This window comes from Chelonoidis abingdonii, chromosome 6 (genome assembly GCF_003597395.2).
Source record: "Chelonoidis abingdonii isolate Lonesome George chromosome 6, CheloAbing_2.0, whole genome shotgun sequence".
Lineage (NCBI taxonomy): Eukaryota > Metazoa > Chordata > Testudines > Testudinidae > Chelonoidis > Chelonoidis abingdonii.
This window is the reverse complement of record NC_133774.1, coordinates 100,788,381-100,814,314: the sequence shown is the minus strand read 5'-3', so window position 1 is coordinate 100,814,314 and position 25,934 is coordinate 100,788,381. Positions and strand designations below refer to the sequence as shown.

The window sequence follows — 25,934 nt, the reverse complement described above, 5'->3', positions numbered from 1 at the left end:
ATTCTCAGTTGACAGCAAATACTAGTACTAAGTAGAAACATTTAGTATTTTCCAAATTATGGGGTATTTAGAGGACCACAGGGATGAATCAGTATTTTGATATCTATGTACCTGCAGTTTAGCACATCTCATAAAAGGCTGGATCAAAAGCAACTAAAGTTAAAGGGAATCTTTCCATTTCTTCAGCGGGGTTTGGATCAGGCCTAAAGCAAGTGCCATCGTCTTAGAATTATCGGTAGTGTTTTGTTACCAAATCTTGCTGGCCGGCTGAAGCAGTAATTTGCTCTTCCTTCCTGTATTGTCTGAGGCATAACACTGGGTAGAAATTTGATTTCAGTGAAGTTTCTCTAACTCCCAAACACATTCAACTACTGCATTTGTCACATCTTTTCTATGGATGTGCTGTACTAGCGTAATCCAAAGCCGACTGAAGTGAATGGAAGGTTTCCCATTGATTTAAATATTCCTTGGATCAGATCCTATATTTCCAAGTCATTGTTGTAAGACATCAAATTGGAACACAACTTAATGAAGATTTAAATACAAAGACACAGGGATTCCACCTCTGCACATTGTGAAGGTTTTGTAATATAAAATAAAGCTCGGTTGGAGAAGTATGATTCTGCTCACAGCTCTGCTGCTGTCCTTTCTCCTGTGGATGAGGAACTTTCCTGCCAAGAAAATATCCTGGAAAGACAGCTTTACATCCGGTGACTCCATCAAAGAAGCTAAAGGTACTAACCTGCAGCAAGTACTCCCTGGATCATCCCTTCCAACACTGAGCAAACTGTTACAGAACACAAAATCTCCTGTAGAAATAACAAGGACCAGAATCCTTGCAGCACATGTTATTATGAAGATATCAAGCGTGTTGACACCATCCGTGCTGGTCTAATTTTATCTAAATTAATCTCCTCCACAGATGTGACAAAGGGCAGAGCAACCTACAGGAGGCCAGGAGCAGAACTGTGTGAATTTTGTGTGTGTGTGTGTGTGTGTAGGGGGAATTTGTGTGAAGGAGTTAGGCGCACAATACCTATTAACTTTCAGTGGACAAGTGCTTTTCCCTAAGGTGCTTTTTAAAAATCCCACACCGAACTGTGAACTTGTCCACTAGATTCAGCTTGTGATCTGATCCAATCACCTATGGTCCAAACCCCATTTTTTCTGCTTTTCCATCAACATTCATGCAGCCAGTGTGTTCTCAAACACACATGTGTAACTATGGGTATTTTGTTCAAATGAGCATATTCCCATGACAATAAACATATTTCTGACTGGCCCTTGTACAGGTGTGCAGTATGGGGAAAGCCCTTACCCTGCTTGCTCCCATCCAGGGGAGGGATAGCTCAGTGGTTTGAGCATTGGCCTGCTAAACCCAGGGTTGTGAATTCAATTCCTGAGGGGGCCATTTGGGGATTTAATTGGGAATTGATCCTGCTTTGAGGAAGGGTTTGGACTAGATGATATTCTGAGGTCCCTTCCAACCCTAATAATAATAATCCCACATGAGAAGACAGTCACAGTTCCTGCCATCCCTATACTCTACCAAAGGCAGAGCAAGCTCCTTTGTGCCAACCATGAGAGTGCCTGCTACCTCAGAGTGGGAAGGAAAGAGCTGAGGCCCTGTGCTTCCTGGAATTCAAGAAGGACTATGCTTCCCTGAGGCACAATATCTTTCAGAGGTCCACCTGGGGAAATGCTGTTCTGCCTCACTTGCAATCGGTACCTACGCCTATCACACACAATCTGGCCCCCTTATCTCTTCCTAGTGTTCCTATTTTTCTTCCTTCATTTTATGATGGTGCTGTTGAATGTTGAAGAGACAATACTTGGCTCAGATCCAGCATTATTTTTCTATCATTCAATTCAGGTTCTGAACAGCTGGCCAGAATGTTCTGGATAACAGGCAGGTCATAAATCTGCCTACCTGTGGCTGTTTAGGCTGGGGTAGCCATATTTTGTTCTGAGCCTATTTCCAGTAGGTTAACTGCTGTTGATATAATGCATTAAAGAAAACTTCCGGGAATTATCCAGACAATTCTTCAATTACTTAATGTGCCAGTTTGAGTAGGAACAACAGCTGGCAAAAAAAAAAATATATGAACAAGGATGCAGTGAAAAAGAGGATTCATCAAAATACTTGGAGATAACTACCTGGTGATATCAGAACAGCAGATGAAAACAATGCAATCTCTTCCTCAGTCAGCTGTAAGGAACATAAATTCTTTGCAAAGTCAAACGCTTCATTCACCAGATCATCAGAACCTACAGATCACAAAGAACAAAGTCAATGCTAGAAATTTATCAGCTCTTTAGAATGCCTTGAAAAGCTGCTTCTTTTGATGTCAAGTGTGTGTGTGCATCTGAGCGAGAGAAAGAAAGAGTGCAAGTGAGTGAGCAAGTGTTTTGCTTAGCGAACACTTTAACTGGCTACTGAATTTGCACTCGCATGGAAAGTGAGGCTATTTTAAAAAGTAGCATTTGAAGTTGTATATCACTAAAACTTTCAGTGAATCCCAGTAAAAAGTGTAAAACACTCTGCCTCTGAAAACTCCAAAGAAAAATCAAGAAAAAAAAATGTCTTTTGCAATGTCATTCAGAGATGTTAGCCAAGAATTTTTTCTCGTTGTGAAAATAATCTTGTTTTTGAAACTAAAATGACATCTACAAAAGGAATCTGACTAATACGGAACAGTCATCTCCTACAACATCCCATCAGATAGCAAGATAAGATAGCCTTCTTAGAAGTTTGGAGAAAAACATGCTGTAGGACAAAGAAAATCAGCTAAACATACATGGAATGTTTATATATGATGTGTATATATAAGCAGTGAGCTAAATATATACTAAATACTACCAATATCGAAACCTTCATTGGCTTTGGTCCTAATTGCTGAATGGTTAACAGGTTAATTATTCTTTCAACCAGAACACTGACATCATTTATAAGGTAACACTATGAGCAAGGTAGCAGTCATCGAGCATGTTACATATAGTGATGAGGAATGAAACAGTTGCTCTACCAAACAAATCAGAATGAACCTGAGCTGTGCCTGAATTCTTCTCAAGGTTCAGAGTATTCTGGATAACCCCTTGGTGCCCCCTCATGACCTTTGTGGGATCCATGCATCCATCCATCTACCTAAGCCACCAAGCCAAAAATCGACTTCATCCACTTACCCCTTCTGCAACATTCACCTTCCTTCCACACAGGTTTCAGGTTTGAAACCATTTTAGCTGATATTATGCACCAGTGCAAATGTCAAGCACAAATGAGGTTGGGATCATTATAGGCCAAATTCTGAAATCTTCATTCATATTTTACTCAGTCCTTATGTGGCACACTGCCAAAGTGTATCTTGCAAACCTCCCATTGCTCCTTTTCTACTAAAGGAAATCAGCCTGCTACTGCTAGCAGCTAATGGAGTTACTTCTTGTTAGCTTAAATGGCAGTTCCCTGTTCTTCAGTGCTAAAGGTAAAGGATTCAAAAGCTGCTAATGACTTTTTGTTGGGAGGGTGATTACATTTAGAAAGGTAAATCTCCCACTCACTCCAGAATTTGTAATGGCTGAAAATAAAAAAGGCAAACCTACCCAAAGCTTTGAACATTTGCATTCCTCCATACTTTCCTTCAAACAGAACAGTGTTGTTGAGTGGGTTGAAGGCACGGCACATTCTCACCAAAACCACTTCCAAGCAGCCTGTTGGACAAGAAAAGAGTATGAAAACTACACATGCTTCATTCCTGGGATGTTTTAAGGCACTTTTGAAAGCAGAATGTATTAAATTTCAGAACAGTTTCTTAGCAAAATACCAATGAACAGAAACAACCTTGGGCACAAATGGTGGGATTTACGGGGTGGGAGGAGGGGCCTTAAGCACCTAAGTCCAATATTATGTGTCACTGGCATTCACAACACCCTGCTCAGCAGCCCCCTAACCCTGTAGGTGCCTAACATCCCTAAGACCCAGATCCACAGAGGTATTCACATTTCTAACTTCCACTGGTTTCAGTAGAAGTTAGGAGCCTAAATATCTTTGTAGATCTGGGCCTAGGTGCCTAAGTTTCCACTACTGAAGTCCCCCGGGTGCCTAAATGTCAGCAGCGGGGTATGTGCACACCTGCCTAAACCCTGACACTGCACAGCAGTTTGGTGTCTAACTCATGCCTAAACCCCAGATGAGATTAAAAACCTAGGTATTCCCCCACCTATCTGGGGTATCGATCTGGTAGACGTGCTCAGAGCATGTTGAAACTCACACAAAACAGCAGAAGGACGATGTTGTGCCCCCTCCTTATGACCTTTAGCCCTCCCCCAGGGCATTGGAGACACTGGTTCAATTTCCACCTCTACCTAGTGTGGCACAGGGATTTGAACTTGGGTTTTCCATCTCCCAGAAAAAATGCCCTCATCCCAGGGCTATGGGATATTGTAGAACAGGCATCTCTCAGTCTCTCTTGTTGAAGCTGTTCCACTTTGATTCCCAGGCTCCATTCCTGTAACACCAGTTCATATTTAATTATTTGTAAACAGCTAATCAACTTCAACAAGAGAGATTTAGAGAGCCCTATCCCATAATATACCATAGCCCAGTGGCTGGAGCACATCCCTGTTAAAATCCCTTCTTTATATCAGGCAGAAGTGGAGTTGAACACAGGGTTTCCCATCCCAGATGAGTACTCTAAGCACTAGGCTAAAAGTTGCAATGGTGGTTTCTTCCACCACCACTACCTTCACAAGTGCCAGTAAAAAAAAATCCATTTTCAGATTTTGTTTCCTTTGACCTGAAATAGAATTTTTTGATGCACTAATATTTTTCACAATTTTTTTAATTTTTTGATTTTCAGAAATGTCAGCGAACTGAAAAATCCATTATTTGCCCAGCTGTACCTAAATGTTAAGTGCTGCAATATGGAGTATTGCAGCATCTCTCCCCATTATGAATCACACCCAAACACAACACAACCTACACATTTGATGATCCTTGGGGCCGGCTGAATTGGTTACTCACAAAACAGCAAGATCTCCTCTGTGGCTGTGGGATCTGAGTAGGAGATAATTTACCCTCCAATCTCTGCCTCTGGGACTGACCAGAGAGGGAAGCAATTCACGATCCAGTCCCATTTCCCTGAAGTTTAGGGCTCCACTTTTGCTAAGGACTGTGCAAATTGCCTTGCTATCCCTAATTTCAGTAGTAGAGCTGGTCAAACATTTTCTGATTAAAAGTTGTTTTTTAAAGGGTTTCATTAATTTTTTTTTTACAGTGAAAGGTTTTGAAAAAGCATCCCCAAATTTTTCTATGAAAAGAAAAAAATTAGGAAAACACTCCAATTTTTTTCTGCAATTTTTTAAGTTTTTTCATTTAGAAAAACTATTATGGGGGTTTTCACACTTTCTGATAGTTTTCCAATGTTTGCTGGTTTGAAAACTGTAACAAAGTGTTTTCTGAGAGTAAATTAGCTTGAAAGTGGAAGTTCTACTTTTAAATGTAAAAAGTTCCCCCTCCCCTCACTTTTCCACACTGTTTCCATGATGTGTTCAGCTGGAAAACTGTAAGAAAGTGTGAAACGTAGGTTTCCTTCTCTTTCTCATAATGGAAAAAGAGGGGAAACAGTCAGAGGGTGTGGAATGTGAGGGGAAAAATAACACTTTGTCACATTTTTAAACTCTACCACAGGGAAACCAGAATTTCCTCACAGGAAAAATTGAAAGGGGGATTTTTATAGGAAACTGTGGGAAAAATCCCAGAATTCTGGCTAGCTCTGCTCAATATTAGCAGCATGAGGGGCAGTAAAACCTTAGCAGTTTATACACTCTGCAGCTAACTGGGGTTCTCTTACAATACATTTTATGTCCAAATGTCATTGAACCTTTTTTTGAAGCACTATGTTTCTTTTGCTTTACCAGCCAAATGAATAAGGTTCTTTAATTCAGAAGCTGGAATGTTTATAACAATATTATTAATTATTCTCATGCTAAGATCCTTCTTTCCCAGGGGATCTTCTGTATTCCTGTTGGAGCCCTACAGGTCTTCTTATTTTTCTGCAGTTTGCATCTCGGTCCCATATTACAGCCACATCCTTCTGAGCAAAGACTGGATCGCACTATCTCTTTCAGAATTGCCTGAGAGTTCTCTATTGAAGGACACAAAGCACTTCTCTAGCTCAAAGAAGCTGCCTCATGCTACATCCCAGCCTCTGCCAGATCCAGGGACCAGGATAGTACAGGGTAATGCAGTTAATAACCAGTAGCAGCTTGTTTGATAATACCATTTTGTCCTATTGAGTGACATGAAGTTATTGCAAGGTCACAATTCCTGATAACTAAATGTCATCAGAGTGCATCTTAAAACGATTATTCTGAAAGAAGGGCAGGAATTGCTGTGTGACATGACAGAAAAACTACCCCTCCCTCCACACAACACAATGCACACACACAACGGTGTCAATGCATGCTGCCACAATCCAACCACGCTCACTCCAGTATTAATTATTGCCAGCAGGGATTTCTCTTACTAAGTACTGACATAAGATTACCGGTATTGCTGTAGCATCATTAAAAATGATTAGAGTTAACCAGAGAGGCAGGGCCCAGTTAGATGGATTTGATTCGCTAAAATCAAGTGGCGGTTTTAGGGGCAGCAGTTGGGTGATTCAGCCAGCTCAACTCAATAATACTTTACACTACATGTCAAACTGGGGATTGTGGCTTCTGCAATTAACAGAAAGTTTTTCTGTAAATGAAAAGCATAATTGCCTTTAGAGGGAATGGGATCTGAAGAAATGAATGTTATTAACGCAGAAGATCATGTAGGGTTTACGTGTGTGGGAGGGAAGGTTGTGATGGGGAGAGGTAAGGTTATCTAAAGAGAGAATGACTGACTAAACCACTCACCTGATTTAAGGAGTAGAATTTGATCATTTTGACAGAGCTCCATGAAGCCTGTTATCCGCTTTGCAAACTCCACTACGTACTGAATAGCATGAGTGATCTGGATGGCACACTGTTGCCACAATGCTTCTCTTGTCTTCCAAAGGAAACATGCAATAAAAAATAAAGCAGTAAGCAAACATAATGTTCAGAGGCAAAACAACACAATGCTGTGTCACACAAAGTGTGTAATTTAGATTTTATAATAGACAGAGCTGGTAGTGCCACTTCCAGTCAAGGTTGCCCGACTCTTCTCATTATAAGACCCTATTTTCAGTTGCTTATAACTTTGCTAAACTTTAACTTTTTGGGCTGAAATTTTCCAAGCTGAGTGTCTGCTTCTTACTGAAATTTTTTTTCGAAAAATTCAGCCAAATCATGTCACCCTTTTACAAGAACAAAGCTAGTGACAAATACATTGTTTTGCTCACGTAAAATTTTTTTGAAAAGCTCCAGTGCCTCCCTGCTTTGGAGGAAGGACTTGATATCTGAGCTTTTGACAATCTTTCTGTGCCTCAGTTCCCCATCCATACAATGGGGATAACACCCCCTCACCTGACAGGGATGTTGTGAAAATAAATTCATTCATATATGTGAAGCCCTCTGAGACTATAGTGATGAGAACCATAGAAAAGCTCATGAAGAAATTAATAGTTCTCTTTTCAGAACAAGGTTTGGCTAGAGTGCAGTAAACAAGATATGGGGCTGTACATTGAATAAGGAGGAGAAAAGAAAATATTGAACAGATGCTCATTTAGAAAGCACTGTCATTCTGTGACTGGATCTGTCAAGCTCCCATAGAAAAAAAATCGTATTTGAGCATGTAGGTAAAGACTGTAGCGTAATTCAGACACACAAGGGAGGGAGGTGAATTAAGATTGTACAGACTTAAAGCTGGCATTTCCTAACTTTTGAGTGCTTGACTTGGCAACCTTAGTAATGTTTAAACATAGTTTTTTGTGTAATATATATATGGGCTGGATTAAAAAAAGTAACAGAGGAGAGGTGATGTTGAACGTTGCCACACCTATCTTTCAGGTGCCTAGAAAATCCCTGGGGTTCACAAAGCCCAAGTTCAGCAGTTAGGCTCCCTATATAATCAACAGGGTGAATTAGGTGCCTCAGAGTGGAATTCTTGACTAAGCTAGCCAATGGGAGGGGCCTAGCCCAATGATGTGTGCTAAGCCCTGCCCCTCTCTTGGAGATAGGAGCTTCCCTCTGTTTGAGATTCTCAGTCTCCTCTTTCAAAGCTATTGAACTGTGGATGCATAATGAAGGAATCATGGGGGCAGAAAGGAGAGATAGGGTAAAAGCATTAGAATGACTCTGTAGCCTGCTGGTTAGAGTAATCAAGAGTGAGACCCAGGATCCAGTCCCCCTGCTCTAATGACTTTTTAAATTGTTTATCCACAGTGGAACAGCTTCAGCATGAGAGACTGAAGAAGCCCTACATCAGAATATCCTATAGCCTACTGTTTAGAGCACACACCAGAGAGATGACAGGCCGCTGTTCAAATGCCTTCTATTCCTCAGGTGGAGGGGGGAGTTGAATTTGAGGGGGGCTCCCACATCCAGGGGAGGAAGTACCCTACCAAATATTATGAGAGAGGTCTTCTACCACCCAACTGTTTTGTGTAAGCTCATCTAAAGGGTCCTGCTCTGATAGGAAAATTCTGAGATTGTCTACCAGATCAGGAACCACAAGTGGAAGTAAACCAAGGCCAAGTGTGGCAGATTGCAGCAAAGCAGATTTATCGCAGAAGGATAGTCTCTAAAGATTTCTCTCTCAATAACAAATTATAGGCTTAAAAATGTCCTTTTGTGAATCTAGCCTATATCTATATCTATCTCTTTCTACAGATAGATATAAATTAATGACAACTAGGCAATGTAAATATGCAAATATATTGCTAGCAAAGGAAATAGACTAATGCTATTTAGTCACCTTGTTGAACATTTCTGCTAGGTTCAAAAACCTTTTCAAAACCACTGAAGTGTAATTACAGTCAGAACAAGGACTGCACAAAATTGGGACCTTCTTGTTCAATTTATCACCTTTGTGTGTGTGCATATGCGCACGCAAGTGTATCTTTGGACTACATCTGCCACAGGTGAGTTTCAACTGTTATCACTGGGGAGCTAACAGAGCAAACTGAACTCTATTCTGCTTTGTCTAAATTCTGATTGCTGAATCATTGCTATTGGTGTAAATGAAAAAAACAGAAGAACTCAGCTTGATTTCCACTTCTTAGGCTGAATTTGAAGAGCTGTAAGAGGGAGAAATATTCTGAACGAATTTGATGTAGGAATCATAGGGGGAGAATAAATATACAACCAAATGAAGTCATTTTTACAGCCATTTTTCAACAGTATTACCACACTTTACAGAGTGTGTTAAATTCTGTATTATCTACTATACTGTCGACAGGTGATGAAGATTTACTTTCCGTGCAATAAAAAACATTCATTTTTCCACATGAAAATGGGGACAGCTTTAACAGTTGTCATAAATATGTTAAACAAATCTATCTTCTGTTTTGAAAAAAACTCTTCCAACATATGGAGTCCAATCCTGCTCCCATTAAAATCAAGTGAAGTTTTGGGAAAAGATCAGGCCCATAGAAACAAATTATTAATATGGGAGGCTGATTTTATCATCATTTCCTTTGCCCTGACATTATGCTAGTAGCGAACACACCAATAAGCTATTATTTCTATTTTAAAATGCCATTCTCACATCTTCAGTTGCCAAGTTCTTCTAATATCAAACTGCTATTTCCCACCCAAAGGTTTAAAACTTTAACTTGGTATTGATCAACAAGTCCTTGCCAAATATACTGCACTGAACTGCCGGGGAAGGCGAAGGAAGAGAAGGAGTGGTAGGGTATTGTACCTTGCTCTGGTATACTTTAATTTCTTCATATGTGTGGGTCTGCCATGCTAGCTGGTGTAGTTCATCCATTGTGTATTGACATGTCTCCAAATGAGACTTAATGATATTCTGTGCAATTCGATCTAAGAAATGAGGGGAAAGCAGAAAGTCACAATGAATAGTAATCTGCAATAGCAAAATTTTGAAGATATCAACACTGGGAGGGATAATCAGTAGATTACAATATATTTTATGGCAGAGGAGACTGGACATTATCACATTTATCAATGTGAAATGTTTTCGTATTTATCTAGGTATTGTTCACACTGTGGAAATGTTCCTTATTAAATCCAAAACCATAGGAAATTTGCTTGGTTGTGGATTACAAAATTAAAAATAGCAAGCCTTTGGGTGAAAATACACCCAGTTAAAATTGGAAATGCAAGTTTTATCTGTATCTGGATAGGCACACATTTTTAGAAACCCAGGATGGTATTTTCAAATGGATTTTGAAATGGAGCAGCAGCAGCAAAACTTCATACACAAATGACAATGTATTCCTCAGACAGAGGCAGTACATTCAAGGTGCTGCAGCCAGACCTGGGCGTCGGAGGATAGCTTCTTCATCATTGCCTACATCACACTCAATCTCTCATGTTGCAGCTGTTCCACTTTGTCTAAATAATTAATTATTCACTGGAGCAGGGACTGGAATCCAGGTGTTGTCCCTTTCAGATGAGTTCCCTAACCACCAGGCAACAGAGTCATTTTCTCATTCTCTCTCTGGCCCAATTAATATATAATTATTTTGGAACAACTGCAACTGGAGATATTAAGAGAGACCCCACATCTCAATGGTTTGATGGCTAGCACACTCATAAGGAAGGGAGGAGATTTGGGTTCAAGTTCCTGCTCTGAAGCAAAGATTTGAACCTAGGTCTCTCATTTAACAGGTGAGCATCCTAACCACTGGGTTGTTAGGGGATAGGGAGTAGTGATGCTACAACCACTTTCTGAATGGTGCTTAACTCCCCCTGTGACTCTAATCCCAAAATCAAAGCAATTTCATTTTGAGGCTTCCTTTTTTCAAATGGAAGCAATTCCCAAAATCAGTATGAATTCACAAATATGATTTGGTCAACATGAATTTGTATGTTGCTGTGAAAAAGAGTTGCAGCCACAATCTTTTACTCAGCTCTAGTAAGAACAACAAAAGGGCACATTAGTGACTGCGCAGGGTCTATACCATGTTATTGTCCAGGATGGAGAGGTGGAACGTTTATCCCAGGGTACCAGGCTGCTCTGTTTTGTCACACAAATAACCTATCTGGTCATGCTGGGAGAAAGGGATGAAAAAGAAAAGCCTGGGAAGGGAGTAGAGAAGACACAGGAAAGTAAGAGAACCACACCAGATAAGTCAGAGACTTGGGCTAAAATCTTCATGCAGACTAACGGCAGGTCTCAAGGCACCCATCTCTTGTACATACTGTGAGTGGAAGGGAAACCACTTTCCTCCCACAGGATTCTCTGCTGCTTTTACAGATCCAGACTAACACGGCTACCCCTCTGATACTTTCCTCCACTTAAATCTCTCATGGCAAAAGCAGTAGTTTTACTAGCATGAAGTGATCTGGGTGCCTAGCAGCTGTGGAGTGGGTTAAAGCAGACCATGTCCTGGCTTGTTCAGGTAGTGTTCTGGGGGAAAGGAGGTGGATCCCATTTACAGTTTTAGAAGGAAGCCACATGAAAATTGACTTGTTTTACCCAGAACTTAGATAAAGCCTAGCAGGCTCACTTTAAATATTTCAGGTTAATTCAATCTCCAAACTCAAATTATAATTGAGTAGAATTTTTTTTTTCCTCTTATTTACATGTGTAATTCAGAGTTACTTCACTGACTTCAGCTGAATTACTGTGGGTTTACACTGGTTCAAAGCAGAATTCAACACAAGAACATTTATCATTTCCCAAGAAATTGCATAGTCCATTTGTTGTTGCTGTACAACCAAGATGTTAGAAAAAATTTCACATACTCATTGGTCAGGATCAATAATGAATTAATCTAATATAAATTATACTTAAAAATAAACCAGACTAGAATTACTTACTCATATCTATAATATATTTATAACATTTACTAATCATTTAACTCTTTCTAAACCACTTTTAAATGGAGAGTTAATAAGTAGTTTGACCATTATGTAAAATATATAAATGCGTGCGTATATAATATGTATAATACTTATGCATAATATATGTGCTTGTATTTTACACACACACACACACACACACACACTTAAACAAGATGCTAAAAGATTCCTACATGCCACATGGAAAAAATAGCTCCATGAACAAGGAGGCCCAGTTCTGTCCAACCACTGGGCAGTATGCAGTGTAAGACAGGGAAAAATTTGCCCCAGATTTCTGGTTTCATGTTAAAATTACGTTAACTTAGCTGAAGCAAGACTATGAAAATAGGGATTTATAAAATATGCCTCTCAAAATCTCCAGGGCATTTTTCACGACTGAAAATTATTTGCTAAAGGTGTGGCAAGCGCTAAAGATTTTATTGTCTCTTCCTCTCTCTTAAGGGAATCAGAGAAGGTTGATTTTTTTTAAAAAAAAGTGATTAAAAGAAAACAATTTTATGAACACCAAACCTCAGTTTTTACCCCCAGAAAATGATCTATTTTTTCTTAAAAATAAAACCAAAATTAGAATAATTATAAAACACAAATCTGAAAGATTGCTCTGCTCATAAATAATCTCAAAGCACTACCACGTAAAAATTCTTTAGCTTATGGTTAAAAAGAATCCCAAATGGAGTTATCACTAAAAACTAGCAGGCTTCCATTTAATCATTATTAACTCACTCAAATATATCTCTATGTTGCAGCAGATCATGCAGTCCAGGCTAAAAGATCAATCACTGAATTTAAACTCCAGCAATGTCTGGCTGTAACGGGAGTGAGTTAAGGAGGGAGTTTCAGCCTGAACTCTGAACTTTCCTAACTCCTATGGATATATGTTCAGCCTTTGATGTCATTAAAATATAACATTGAATACATTAATATTAAGGTAATGAGAATGTAGCATATGATGTTTGCTGGAGACATACTAAACCATAGCAAACCTGACTGCAGAAATTAAGCTCAAGCTGAAGGAAGTGTTTACACTGAGGCGGATTTAACCAGATGGAACTGAAGTGCAGTCATAGGAACTTTTACGTTTTTTTAAATCAAAATATCTGACAACGGAAAATGATTTTAACTTGCATTGCATTTTTCCAGACTATGTTGCAAACCATGTTTTAGCCCCATGCTCTCAGGGCTCGTATATTCATTTCCTTTCTACTGACTCCAGATCCTTGCTTGCAGTTTTCATTGATTCTTCCTACCCCACCCTCCACCTTTCTTTACATGAAGCAAGAATTATTCATATTCTTGATATAAAGAAAATAAAAGACCATATTACCGCATAGCCGGTAGAGGAGATAGCTTATTGTTTTTCAGTCAGAATGAGGCACATTGAAGGTGAACAATGTGAAAATAACATACACATGCTTTAGCATTACTTCCCTTGAAATACACTTGATTGTTACAGCTAGTACCACTATGGTACCACTCGCATCACTGCTCTCTTATTCTTGTACTTCTTATTTATGTATTTACTTAGGATGAGCTGGTCTACTGCAGTTCATATACTCTTCAATATTTTGTGGGGCTGGCATCCGAGCGATAGCTCTACACAGCTGTACACAGAACTGTTTCCCATATACTAATTGTTTCTTGAGCTGATGTTAAAACCCATCTAGGTGTATGAGGGCCTAGGGCAGGGATCCCCAGCGCATTGCCCATGGGCACCATGGCACCCACCGGGGCGTCTAAGTGCACTCATGTACTGTCTGGTGGACAAGCATCCGCTGAAATGCCACCGACAAGCTGTGTCATCCAGAGGCGTCGCTGCCAAAATGCTGCCGATTTTTGGCGTTATTTTGGCGGCGATGCTTCTGGATGCCGCTGCTTGTCAGTAGCAATTTGGTGGCAATGCCTATTGATGTTGCCGCTTGTCGGCGGAATTTCAGAGGATGCTCGTCCGCCGCTATGGTCCTCCACGGCTCGTTGTCTGGCACCCACCAGACAAAAAAGGTTGAGGACCACTGACCTAGGGGCTAGAACCAGCAGAAGTAGCAGCAGCTCTGCATGCTGCCTTCCAGAATGAACCAGTGCAAAGACAGACTTGAAATTCTTGTGCTGCAGGCTAGCTAAGTCTGAGTGTATTATGGAAAGGATATGCTTGGTCTCCAGGGAAAGGAGCCTGACAGCAAGTTCTGTTGGCTGATTAGAAAGATGCATAAGCATCAGAGGAGACTGCTTGCCTGCATTCAGAGATGGCAGTCATGAAAAGGAAAAGGGGATTAGGGTTAAAATGGCAAGTGTGGGGCTGATTGGTTTTGCACAAGCTATTGACGAGACAGATGAAAAGTAAAAGTATGGGCTTTCTGAGGGACAAGCAACATAAGATACTTCAGGTAAAAAGAGCAAAGAGTACAAAATATCTTCGTGTCACAACAGTCTAAGGGTATTATCTCTTTCTGGGCATTTTTGGTGTCTTTGCTTTTTAGCAGGTCAGTCAGGGGAGCTGCAATTGATGCAATGTTGGGGCTGAATTGGAGATAATATCCTGCTAGGTCAGTAAGTGGCATATCTGTCTTATGATCTGGGGTGTAGGGTTTGAGTTTAATGTATGGATTTAATCTAGAGTAGGTTTGTGCAGGCCTCTACTTACCTCATTATCCTTTGTACCAGTAATGGCGGAGTGTCCCATCAAAAAGACAAAAACCAGCTGTTTCAGCAGTGCTGAGAAATAAAAATGCTCATATAGCAGACATGATAGCTCAGTATGAAACAAACAAAGCTGGTTGTAAAATGGGAGGAAGGGTCTAGTGGAAAAGAGAGACTTTTTGGCAAAAAAATCAAACAAATATTTTAGCCAAAAATAAACATAGTTACAATAATGCTGCCACTGTGCCTCATGAGAGTTGTAGTTTGGGGGCTTCATCCTTCCATTCTACCCTTTAGGCCAGCCTCCTTGGTCAGACTACATCTCCCATGGTTCACCCTGGGTTTCCCTTGTTGAGATGGTCCCAAATTGTTATGAATTGCTGTGATTGATATGAATGAATGTGATGAGCATGAGTTTTGTATGGCTTGGTATGCCTGAACTTGCTAGAGGATTCTGGGAGCAGAATTCTCTAACCATTAGATGAATGATGTGGAAAACCACTGGAGGTGCTGAAACTGCACCTGAATGATTAATGGACATCTGTGTTTCAACACCGAACTTTGGAATATATCGGCAGAGAACCAGCTCACGAGGTAAAAAACACATAAAAGGATGCAATCGGTGGGCTTGGTGCAGGCTGACATGGGACAAAATCACCCTTTTTGGATAACATCATGCTAAGAGTTTAAGTGAATGATTGATGAGAGGGTAACCATTGATTAATCTTTGGTCTGGGTCTGTTCTGCAGCCCCTCCTTCCAAAATATTATTTAGAGAAAACTGGTGCTAAACACCCATGAGGCATATTTCTGGGACATGTGACTCCTTTGAGAACAAAAAGGTGTAAATGCTAAGCAAAGTGAATTAGTTAAGTTAGTTCCCCAATTAACATCTGAAGAGGTTCGAGACTGTGAGACAGAAGTCCTCAGGGTGACCTAGACCGTGCTTTGAAGGACATTTAACAGACCAAGTACCTGAAAGTGGAAAGAAGAGAAGAAAAGAAGTCTCCATCTAGAATTGGTAGATATATTTGTCTTGTTTTCTAATCAGGATACTGTGTAAGGCCAACATAGTTACTAAGGGTTTATGCTTGGGGAACTAAGGCTTATAGGAAAAGATGTTCACTGTGTAACCTTAACTACTTGCGTGATTCTTTCTCAAATAAATTACTGTGCATTAAGCATGTGGGTTTCCGAATTCTCACTGGGATTGGTAACATCCACCCAGCTGTGGGCCATTAAAGATTCGTTTCAACATTGGTAGCAGAGGGTGGTTTGCTGTGCTAGTGGGAAAAGTCGGTTGTTTCTGAATTGGTAAGCCAAACTAACAGGAACAATATATCATTTTAAAACTATTTTATGGTGACGAGAAACAGGGGAAATATATCTTGGAACCAGAATATTCTGGCAAGGCAAATTAAAATATTGTTTTGAGACACTGTCTGATGCCAAGGAAACAGGGGTTAAATACAGCTTGGAACCAGTATATTGCGAGATAGAGAAACACACAAGTACGGAGGGTTCCATCAGTGTCATCTTAAAGCCAATGATGTTCCGCAAGTGCAAGCAAGGCGGGTTTACCTTAGAAGACAAGGGGGATGCCTCAAAGCCTCTGGGTATGGTGGATAAGTGTTTACTAAGACAGGCAGGTGAAAGTTTGGGGTCAAATTCATGTCTGTGTGATGCAGTCCCCATACTGCATGAAAAGGTTTGGACAATTTGTTGTTGAGGTGTCAAAAAGGGTTACACTCCCAAGAAAGCCTGAATATCAGCACAAGTCATCTGTGCTGTGTATCATGGTGCGAATAAGCTTGTAAAGGAGCGAGATGTTTTGGAATGTCAGCAAGAAAGTTTAGAACAGGAATTGGAAAAACTACAATTGCAAAATGAAAACCTGAAATGGGACCTGTAAACTGCTGTAGCACAGAATGTAACTAAAGCTCAGCAGATACCAGCTTTAACCAACATATGTCAAAACTTAGAAGAAAGAATTAATATACTGGTGGAAGAGGAAGCGGAGCCCCTTCCAGGATCTCTGGTAACCCAGCCAGTACTGGTACTGCAAATGCCTCAGCCTTCACAGCAAATACAAGAAGTAGTAATTCATTCTCTGACTGAAACTGAAAAACAGACACTGGATAAACAATTGGGTTATTTGACCAAGAAAACATGTTTGTCTTGGCTGCTGGGATACATGATTAGAAAGCATCTAGATCTTAGAGATTTAAGAGAATTGATAATAGCATATGCTGGCCCTACAGAAGGAACAACATTGTTGGCAGAAATTGAGGCAGAGTTAATCAAAGATAACACAGACGGTGCTATCCCGAAGGTAGCCTGATATTTTCTGACCCCTTCTGAATTAAGGAGATCAGTTTTGTTGATGCATCAGGAGGAAGGGGAATCTGTTATGGCTTATTGTACTAGATTCTTGTTGGTATGCTCTCTGGCTGGAATTGAGGAGAAACAGGTGACATTTAATATCTTGGATGGATTTAGATCAAGCAGAAAGGATAGTAAGTGGAACAAGTAGTTGTCCTCAGAGAATGGCTGGTGAGACTTCCTACAGTAATCAAGCAGCCTCCAACCATGCTCCTACCATCCAACCATGCTGACTTGGGACGTGATAGTTGCAATGAAATAGGATAAGGCAGAGAACGGTATGGTAGGAGACATGGAGTGTCTAGTGGGGGATTATTGTGAGCACAGATATGGGCACAACTTGAGGAAAGGAGTGCAGATATGGCTTGTTTGGATAGGCAGCCTCTGGAGACTTTGAAGTGATTTGATGGCAAGAGATAGATCACAGTCAATGCTGCAAGCAGGAGCCAAGGCTGGTGAGACCGGGGAAGCAGGCATAGGAACCCTTCATGGTTTGTTATTCCAGGAATTAGCTCAGATGGACGTGATGGTTCCCTGTCAGGGCATTTCTACACTTCAGTAAAGGTGCCTCTCCCTTAGCAACCCCTGTCCCCAAGGTTGGATATTAGTGGCCAAATTACAGCCCCACATAACTGGTAGACATATAATGGTTGCTAGCATTAATTGACACAGGAGCAGAGGCAACCAGTCAGTGCAGGAGGATGTGCACAGAGAACAAACCATTCCTTTGTTTGGATTCCACAGCAAAGAAGTAAAAGGGACCTTGTTAATACACCTGCCATGTATTATAATAGGATAGTAAGTCAGACTAAATTTTAAGCAGATACAGTAGTTTGTAACAGCATGACTGAGAAAGCTATATTGGAAGTAGATGTGGTACAATGAGACTTAATTTGGCAGGAGGCTGTTTGTGGGGAAAAAAGAGAGAGACTGAATGAGTGGATTATTTCAGAAGGATTAAGAAAGTGGGCCTGCAAGGCTATGACAGCTGTGGCTCTGCCAGACAAGAAGCGAATGAGGGAATGTCCCATGGTTTGGGCTAGAAAAGAAATCTGAATGTGAAGACGTAGGAGCAGCAGTGGAAATGGCTTTACACATTTTCCCACCAACTCTGCAATATTCTCATCTAGCAGAAGCAGTTCCACATATAGAAGAACTGTTATAGGATTTGAAAGCAGAGGGGGTAGTAGGAAAATGTCAAAGTCATTACAACTCCCCAACTAGTCAGTACAGAAACTGGATAGCAAATGGCATCCCACAATTGATTAAAGAAAAATGAATAAACCTATAGTACCTATGGTCCTAACTGCAGCCCACCTTCCAATTTTAATGACCGGAGTGGTGGCCTTGGCTAAGTGATTCTTTATATTGAACATTGCTAATTGTTTCTTTGCTATTCTACTAACCTCTTTAAATTAATAACAGACTAAGTTATGAAAACTCCTGAGTTCCTGTTAACACCAAAGAAACAAATGTCTGAGTGAATACAAAAGAAGATCTGGGTGGCAAATTTGATGCAAACAGTTAAAAACATTTGGACAGGGGGGAAAAATCAACACAGAAAAAAAAAAGACCAGAAGGAACGACTGAAAAATCAATGAAAAATAGAGGACAAGGTGATGCGTAAATAACTGTTTAGTAAAGGTAACATAAAACTTATATAAAAAGAAGTCTTTCCAGTTAAGTGTGTGGCGAGTCCCAGGGCAGTTTTAGTAACCACTTTGGATGGAAATGTGTGAAGATATTCTGATCAAATCAAATTATACTTGCCCATGGACTAGACATAACAATTATCAGAAATGAATGCACAGTATGTACTAACTTATAAGGCCTGGTCAGAAGCCTTTCCTTTTCGTTTGCTTATATTTTTGCAGGTTAACCTATGACTTTATTGAAGCAAGATATATGATGTGATGTTTGCTTCATTTTGTTGCTTCTGGGCTTGTTTTCTATGTGATTGCTGCACCAGTTTGTGCCCTATCCAAAGAATAAGCCAGAAGATTGTTAAGTTACTCAAATTTTAATACAATGATCATCCTTATTAGGGAACAAATATAAGAATATAAGAATGGCCATACTAGATCAGACCAAGGGTCCATCTAGCCCAGTATCCTGTTTTTGGACAGTGGCCAATGCCAGGTGCTTCAAAGAGAATGAACGGCAATCATTAAGTGATTCACTTTTATTGCTCATTTCCAGCTTCTGGCAGAGGCTAGGGACACCAACCCATCCCATCCTGGCTAATAGCCACTAGGACCTATCTGCCATAAATTTATTTGGTTCTTTCTTTTTAAATTTTTTTTTGTTATAGTCTTGGCCTTCACAGCGTTCTTCAGCAAGAAGTTCCACAGGTTAACTATGTGAAGAAAATATTTCCTTTTATTTTAAACCAGCTGCTTATTAACTTTTTTTAGTTTCCCTAGTTCCTGTGTTATAAGAAAAAGTAAATAACACTTTCTTATTTACTTTCTTGACACTAGTCATGACTTTATGGATCTCTATTGTATTCCCTCCTTAGTCATCTCTTTTCCAAGTGGAAGAGTCCAAGTCTTATTAATATCTTCTCATGTGAAGTTGTTACAGACCCCTGATCATTTTTGTTTTTTTTTCTGTGTCTTTTCCAATTTCAATACATCTTATTGAAGATGTGGGCATACCTTGGATTTATATGAAAATAGGAAAGGGATACATAATAAAACAGAAAATACTTTCCTAATGATTCCCAATATTCTGTTAGCTTTTTTTTGATGGCTGCTGCTCTCTGATGGGTGTTTCCAGAAAACTATTAACAATGATTCTAAGATTTCTTTCTTGGACAGTAGCAACTGATTTGAATCCCCATTATTTTGCATAACTGGGATAATGTTTTCCAATGTGCATTATTTTGCATTTATTAACATTGATTTTCATTTGCCATTTTCTTGCCCAATCACCCAGTTTTGTAAAATCTGTTTGTAACTTTTTGCAATCTGCTTTGAACTTAATTATTTTGAGTAGTTTTGTATCATATGCAAATTCTGCCATCTCGCTATTTACCCCCTTTTTTCCCCCAGATCATTTATAAATATGTTTAACAGTACTGGTCCCAGTACAAATCCCTGGACACTACTATTTACTTCTCTCTGTTCTAAAGAATGACCATTTATTTGTTCCAAAACCTCCTTTAATGACACCTTAATCTGGGACAGTTCCTCAGATTAACTGTGATCACTCAGTGGCCTCACTGATTGTTTAGCACAGAGATGGGCAAACTACGGCCTGTGGGCCATATCGTGCCTGGCCCCTGAGCTCCTGGCCTGGGATGCTAGCCCCCGGCCACTCCTTCACTGTTCCCCTTCCCCAACAGCTATAGCATGCTGCACGACCAGCGCAATGCTCTGGGCAGCGGGGCTGTGAGCTCCTGGGGCAGTGCAGCTGCATAGCCCAGCCTGACCCAGTGCTCTGTGCTGCACGGTGGCATGGCTGGCTCCAGCCGGGTGGCACGGTTGCAGTGCCACCAGCTACTGGTGCTCCAGACAGAGCGTTAAGGGGTCAGGAAGCATGGGGGGTTGGATAGAGGGCAGGGGAGCTCGGGGTGTGGCTAGAGGTCGGGGCAGTCTGTTAAATGGGGCACCTTAATTAAAAAAAAAAAGGAATTGGAATTTGGAATTAAAAAAAAATGTTAATGTGACAATAAAACAATCAACCAGACTTGTAGTAATTGTAAAAAAAATAAATACACTTGTTCAAAAATATAAAATTCTTTAAAAAGTTGCAGAAAACGTAAGATCTAAAATGTGTGTTCGGTATAATGTTGTATGTCAAGTAATAACATAAAATGAAATTAAATGATAATAGGATTTTAAATTTGTAAAACAACTGTATTATTTCTGCTATGCTTGTGTTTTAAATACCAAATATGTAAGCAGGATACAAGAAAAGACAAGCTTTGCAGAAAACTTTTAAAATTAAATTGTTAGATTATGTTTTTAAAAATCGTAAGATGAGGCTGTAGTTCAAAAAGATCCAGTAATTGGCATATTGGTACAATTGGCATGATTGGTGCAATATCACAATTGCCTTGGGTAATTGGATATTGAGTGAGGGACTGTTGAGATGATGTCAAATTATTATGAATTGTGGTGATTGATATGAATGAATGTGATGAGCACGAGTTTTGTATGGCTTGGTATGCTTGAACTTGCTAGAGGATTGTGGGGAGCTAAGGCTTATAGGAAAAGATGTGCATTGTGTATCCTTAACTACTTGTGTGATTCTTTGTCAAATAAATTACTGTGCATTAAGCATATGGGTTTCCGAATTCTCACTGGGACCAGTAACATCCACCCAGCTGTGGGCCATTAAAGATCTGTTTCAACACTCCTCTTGATGCAGTACATCAAGTGAGCCATGGAGATGAAATCTGGCTGGGGAGCACAGCCCATAAAGGAGAATAGGGACATGATATCAGAACTACAACTCCTATGAGGCAGAAAAGTAGTGTTTCCAAATTGAACTATTTCATTTTTGGTCTGAAGTATGTGGGTTTTGGTCCATACCTGAAAACTTTTGGGTTTTTGGGCATACAGAAATCCAGATTTTCCATGGAAAGCAGATACTTTTCACAACAAAAATCTGTTCAGTTGTAAACTCAATTTTCTGTCAAAAAAAAGTTTTGGTAGATCATTTTCAACTGTAGAAAAAGGTACTTACTTACTATATGCAAAACCGATGGAGCCAATACAAGATCATGAAATACTAGAGAGACCCAGGCAACACGCGACATATAATTATCAATTAAACTTTATTTTTGTTCTGTATCTATCTGATTAAATTTCTTAGAACACAGACACTAATATAACTCATTCCAGACTGATTATACAGGCCTTAAAATGGTAATGGCTGCTTGAACTTGACATGGAAACTTATTTGCTGTTAACTGATTTCTACTCTTAATTCACAGGAATTTCAAAATTGAAAAAAACAAAACAAAACAAAACAAAAACACAGAGAGACATCAAATACCAAAGATTCTGATTCCTGAGAACTCACCACAGTTTTACTGGGAAGAATTTCGAGTTTCTACTAAGACCGACTAGTTTAAGTAAGTCACCTCCTTGCTAAAATACACCTAGAATAACAGCATGACCATGAGACCTTTTTAGGCAATGAAAATATCTTAAATAAAGCTGAAGCTGCCAGGCTTAAAGTGAGCTGCCAGTATAAATCTGTTTCTTTGGATTTTAGTTCAGACCAGTAGAAATATTGGTTTCCCGCAGAACAGATTCTAGTGGGAAGATGAACAAGGACTTGACTTTCTACAAAACCTCAAATACAAATGAAAGAAAGGAAAAGAAATGACAGTTTTCCTATAACAGACCTACAAGCAATTGTCCAACTGGGAAACCAGTTCACCTAAGAATTGATGACAACAGCTGGAACCAAACAAGAGTCATTACCCCACCCTCAGAGCCATGCTCATATACTGATGAAAGAGACTCTCAAAGGTACTGGAGAAACCATCAAGATTTATTTGAAGTACTTGTGATATCCTAGAGAACTGCTGATGCAGTAGAAAAAGAGGAAAACTCAACAAACAGATAAAGAAAGAAGATAATTTGTATCAGTTTCAGTGGAACAGTTACAGGCACTAGCATCGCCAAAATTGGCCAGTGCAAAATCACTACAGATACCAGCATTGGCAAAGCTGCCTCATCTGGGCAGTACCTGGCTGAAGCCATAATGTAATCAGAGTGAGTTCAATTCAAGTATGTCTATACTGCAGCTGGGAGTGTGCTCCCCAACTCCAGTAGACAGACATGCTCTAGTTCGGCTAAAGCTACTGCACTAAAAATAGCAGCGTGCCTGGTGTAGCCCAGATGACGTCTCAGGCTAACTGCCTGAGTACAAACCTGCCCCCAAGCCCTGGGTACATCGTTGAGTGGCTAGCTCAAGCTGCCACCCATGCTACCCCCAGCTATACTGCTAGTTTGGTGAGCTAGCTCGAGTAGAGCTAGAGTCTGTCTGTCTACTGGAGCTGGGAAGCATGTTCCCAGATGCGGTGTAGACATGCCCTTGGTGATCATTTCTTGAGAAAACAGGCAGATTCAGAAGGACTGACATAAATTACAACTGACTAAGTGACAAATAAGTATTTTCAAATCTACTGATATTTTAATTATTATGGCTGCCCAGTACCCCAAACTCCTAGAGTGTCAGTACTGTGCAAGGGGTACCATGACTAGGAGGAAATTGCTGGAGATGTTTCAGCAGCTAGGCTTGTATGTGCTAGCGCTCGTATGTCCCAGTAAGCACTTGGACACACAGCTAAGGGAAAGGGCATTTTACTAGGGCTGGCAGGAAAGGGAAAAGTTTGAAATACCCTAGGTAGAGAGGCTTAAACAGAGTTCAGAGTGAGCAACAGCAGTTCTTGTTTGGTTCCCTGGGCAGCCCAATCACAAGTCAGGGCTTTGCAGGCCTAGTGTCTGGGATACCCTTTCCAGCCCAGAATCAAGTCCAGCAAATAGGTGCTTGCAGGGTTCCAGGACAGGGTCAGCTAGTGTCTTCTCTTGGGAGCTCTCAATGCTGGCTCCCTGCCCAGCCACTGCTTCTCCACCCTAAGTCCTACACAGTGTAACGTCTGGCAGTCACAGGGCTATTCCACATGCAGCTTTGTCCACAGTCCCTGGGGTTTCTCTGCAGCTCCCTGATGCCATTCAGCTCCCACTTTCAATCCCCAAACAGAACTTGGTCACTTCCTGGTTCAGGACCTTTCCTCTTACCTGGCCAGGGAAAAGGCAAGTACAGAGGGGTGAGAGCTGATGGGACTGTAGTCCCTTGCTTTGCAGATCCATCACCCTATGTTATTTCAATGTTCAAAGAAGAATTAAAATAGCTAAAAGGGAATGATGTGAGTTAGGTAGCAAGTTTCAGAAGCATGGGAATGACTTTGCTAATATCCGTCAACACAATGAGCATGCCCTATGTGAAATAGTTGCTTTCAGAAACTTGAGCGATCAGACTCACCTGGGTGCTTGTGCAGTTGATAGAAATGTCGCAGTTAGGGTGACCAGATGTCCTGATTTTATAGGGACAGTCCCAATATTTGGGGCTTTTTCTTATATGGGCTCCTATTACCTCCACCCCCACCCTCACCCCATCCTGATTTTTCACACTTGTTATCTGGTCACCCTAGTTGCAGTACTTTTAACAGAAGTTCAGATACTGCAGTGATGGAGGCCCTATAAGAACCAGAATGGATGGATAGATAGAACTGAGTGAATACTGCCCTGCTGTGAGACAAGGGATAATCTTTTGTAATCCTGATCCATATTGTGTGACTGGAGCCAGAAAACAACAGCCTGTCTCTTCAAAGTGCTTTTGTGCATCACACTTCTGTTTCTCTCCTGCCAATTCTGACTCCTGAGTGTTTTGCCAAATGTTATAGTAAGAAAGATGAAGAGGAAATAACAAAATGAGACTCAGCCCAGACACAGCCAGCTAACATTACACAACTGAGAAGGAGGCATTAATCCAAGCCATATAGATATTCAATGTGTGGGAGAAAACTGGAAATCAGCAATAGCCACAGGGACTTAGAAATGAGAGAGGACGACAGGACAGTTGTGACTTTTCAAAGAGATATGGCAGAAGAAAGGCAGATAGATGTTTGGCAATTTTGGGAAAGCTGCATATCTTGCAGCTGAGAGATAAAAGACCATTCTGTAAAAGTTCTCTCTGTCCTCATTGCCGAAACTTAGGTTCATGCTATGGTGCTCTCTCATGCCAAGAAATCTATCTTCCTCCTCTCTGTCATCCTTAGCTCTCACCTCTTCTATCTGTCCATCATGTTCCAGATAAAATAATCTTCTTTCCTCATCACTATGACCAGGTAACTCCACTAGTTCCACTTTCATCCATGCAAAGTTCAAACTTTCCATCATTCCTTTAAGACTCTGCCTATGTATTATCTGTCATCCTCTGTCACTCCCCATTCATGCTCTGCTCGTTCTTCTAAACCTCTTGATCCCTCTCTCACTCTCATTTGGTGCCTTTTGTCATGCCCATTCCTTTGATTGGAAGGACATCTCAATTCTTGTTGGCTTTCATCTTTGAAAGCAACTTCCCTCAACCTTCTTTCCACCATTGACTTCCTATGCTATCTAGTCTTCTGCCTCTGCACTACCCGACCCACTGGAGATATCAGATTTGCTTTCTCTATCATACAAATCATATTACTCTAATTAGTTTTGTCCCCTCACCCGACTTCCTTCCTTTTTCTGTTATTTTCATGTTGTACATGTGTCTGTTTTAGACTATAAACTCTTCATGGTAAGGAGCCTGTCTATTTAGATATATCTCTGGAAAGTGTCATGCACAGCTATATTACTACATACATGTTTGATACAAATAAAATATAATACTATAGAACAATAAATCAATAGAAATAACAACAACAATAATACTAATAATAATCTCTAAATGGCACTGGTAAAAGGCCAGCTGGGATTATTTCTCAGCACCAGAAAAATAATGACAAACTAGCAGGAGTTCAGAGAATGACAGCTGCATTTCTGATAGAAGAGGACTCTTTAATCTAGAAAGCAAAGGTGTAACAAGATCTAATGTCTGGAAGCTGAACAAATTCAGACTACAGATAAAGCTCATTGTAACAATGTACCAAGGGATGTGATCCGTCAATTGAAGTCTCTAAATTGAGATGATATCTAGTTATGTGCTTGCTGCAGAAATCACTTGGTGAAATTCTGTGGTCTGTGTTATACAGGAGGACAGGTTAGATGATCATCATAGAACCTTCTGGCCTTGTGTCATAGCTTCCTACTCAGATTTGAACCTTAGCGTTCATAAACTGAGAAGCTAGCATGAACCCTCTAAGCTTAATTACCAGCTTAGATCTGATATCGCTGCCACCAGCCAAGTGATTTCCAGGACTTGGCTCCCTCTCTGGTCTCCCAAAACCTT

General features: G+C 40.3%; 1 protein-coding gene across 1 annotated transcript in view; it reads right to left on the bottom strand.

Annotated features, from left to right (window-relative positions):
- Positions 1-25,934, bottom strand: part of RORB (RAR related orphan receptor B) — a 186,735-nt gene that overhangs the window by 5,034 nt on the left and 155,767 nt on the right. The window contains exons 5-8 of the mRNA XM_032805283.2: positions 9,830-9,951; positions 6,901-7,033; positions 3,598-3,705; positions 2,158-2,268 (exon numbers count right to left, since the gene is read on the bottom strand). Coding sequence (XP_032661174.1) covers positions 2,158-2,268; positions 3,598-3,705; positions 6,901-7,033; positions 9,830-9,951 — 474 coding nt within the window. The remainder of the gene's footprint in view (positions 1-2,157; positions 2,269-3,597; positions 3,706-6,900; positions 7,034-9,829; positions 9,952-25,934) is intronic.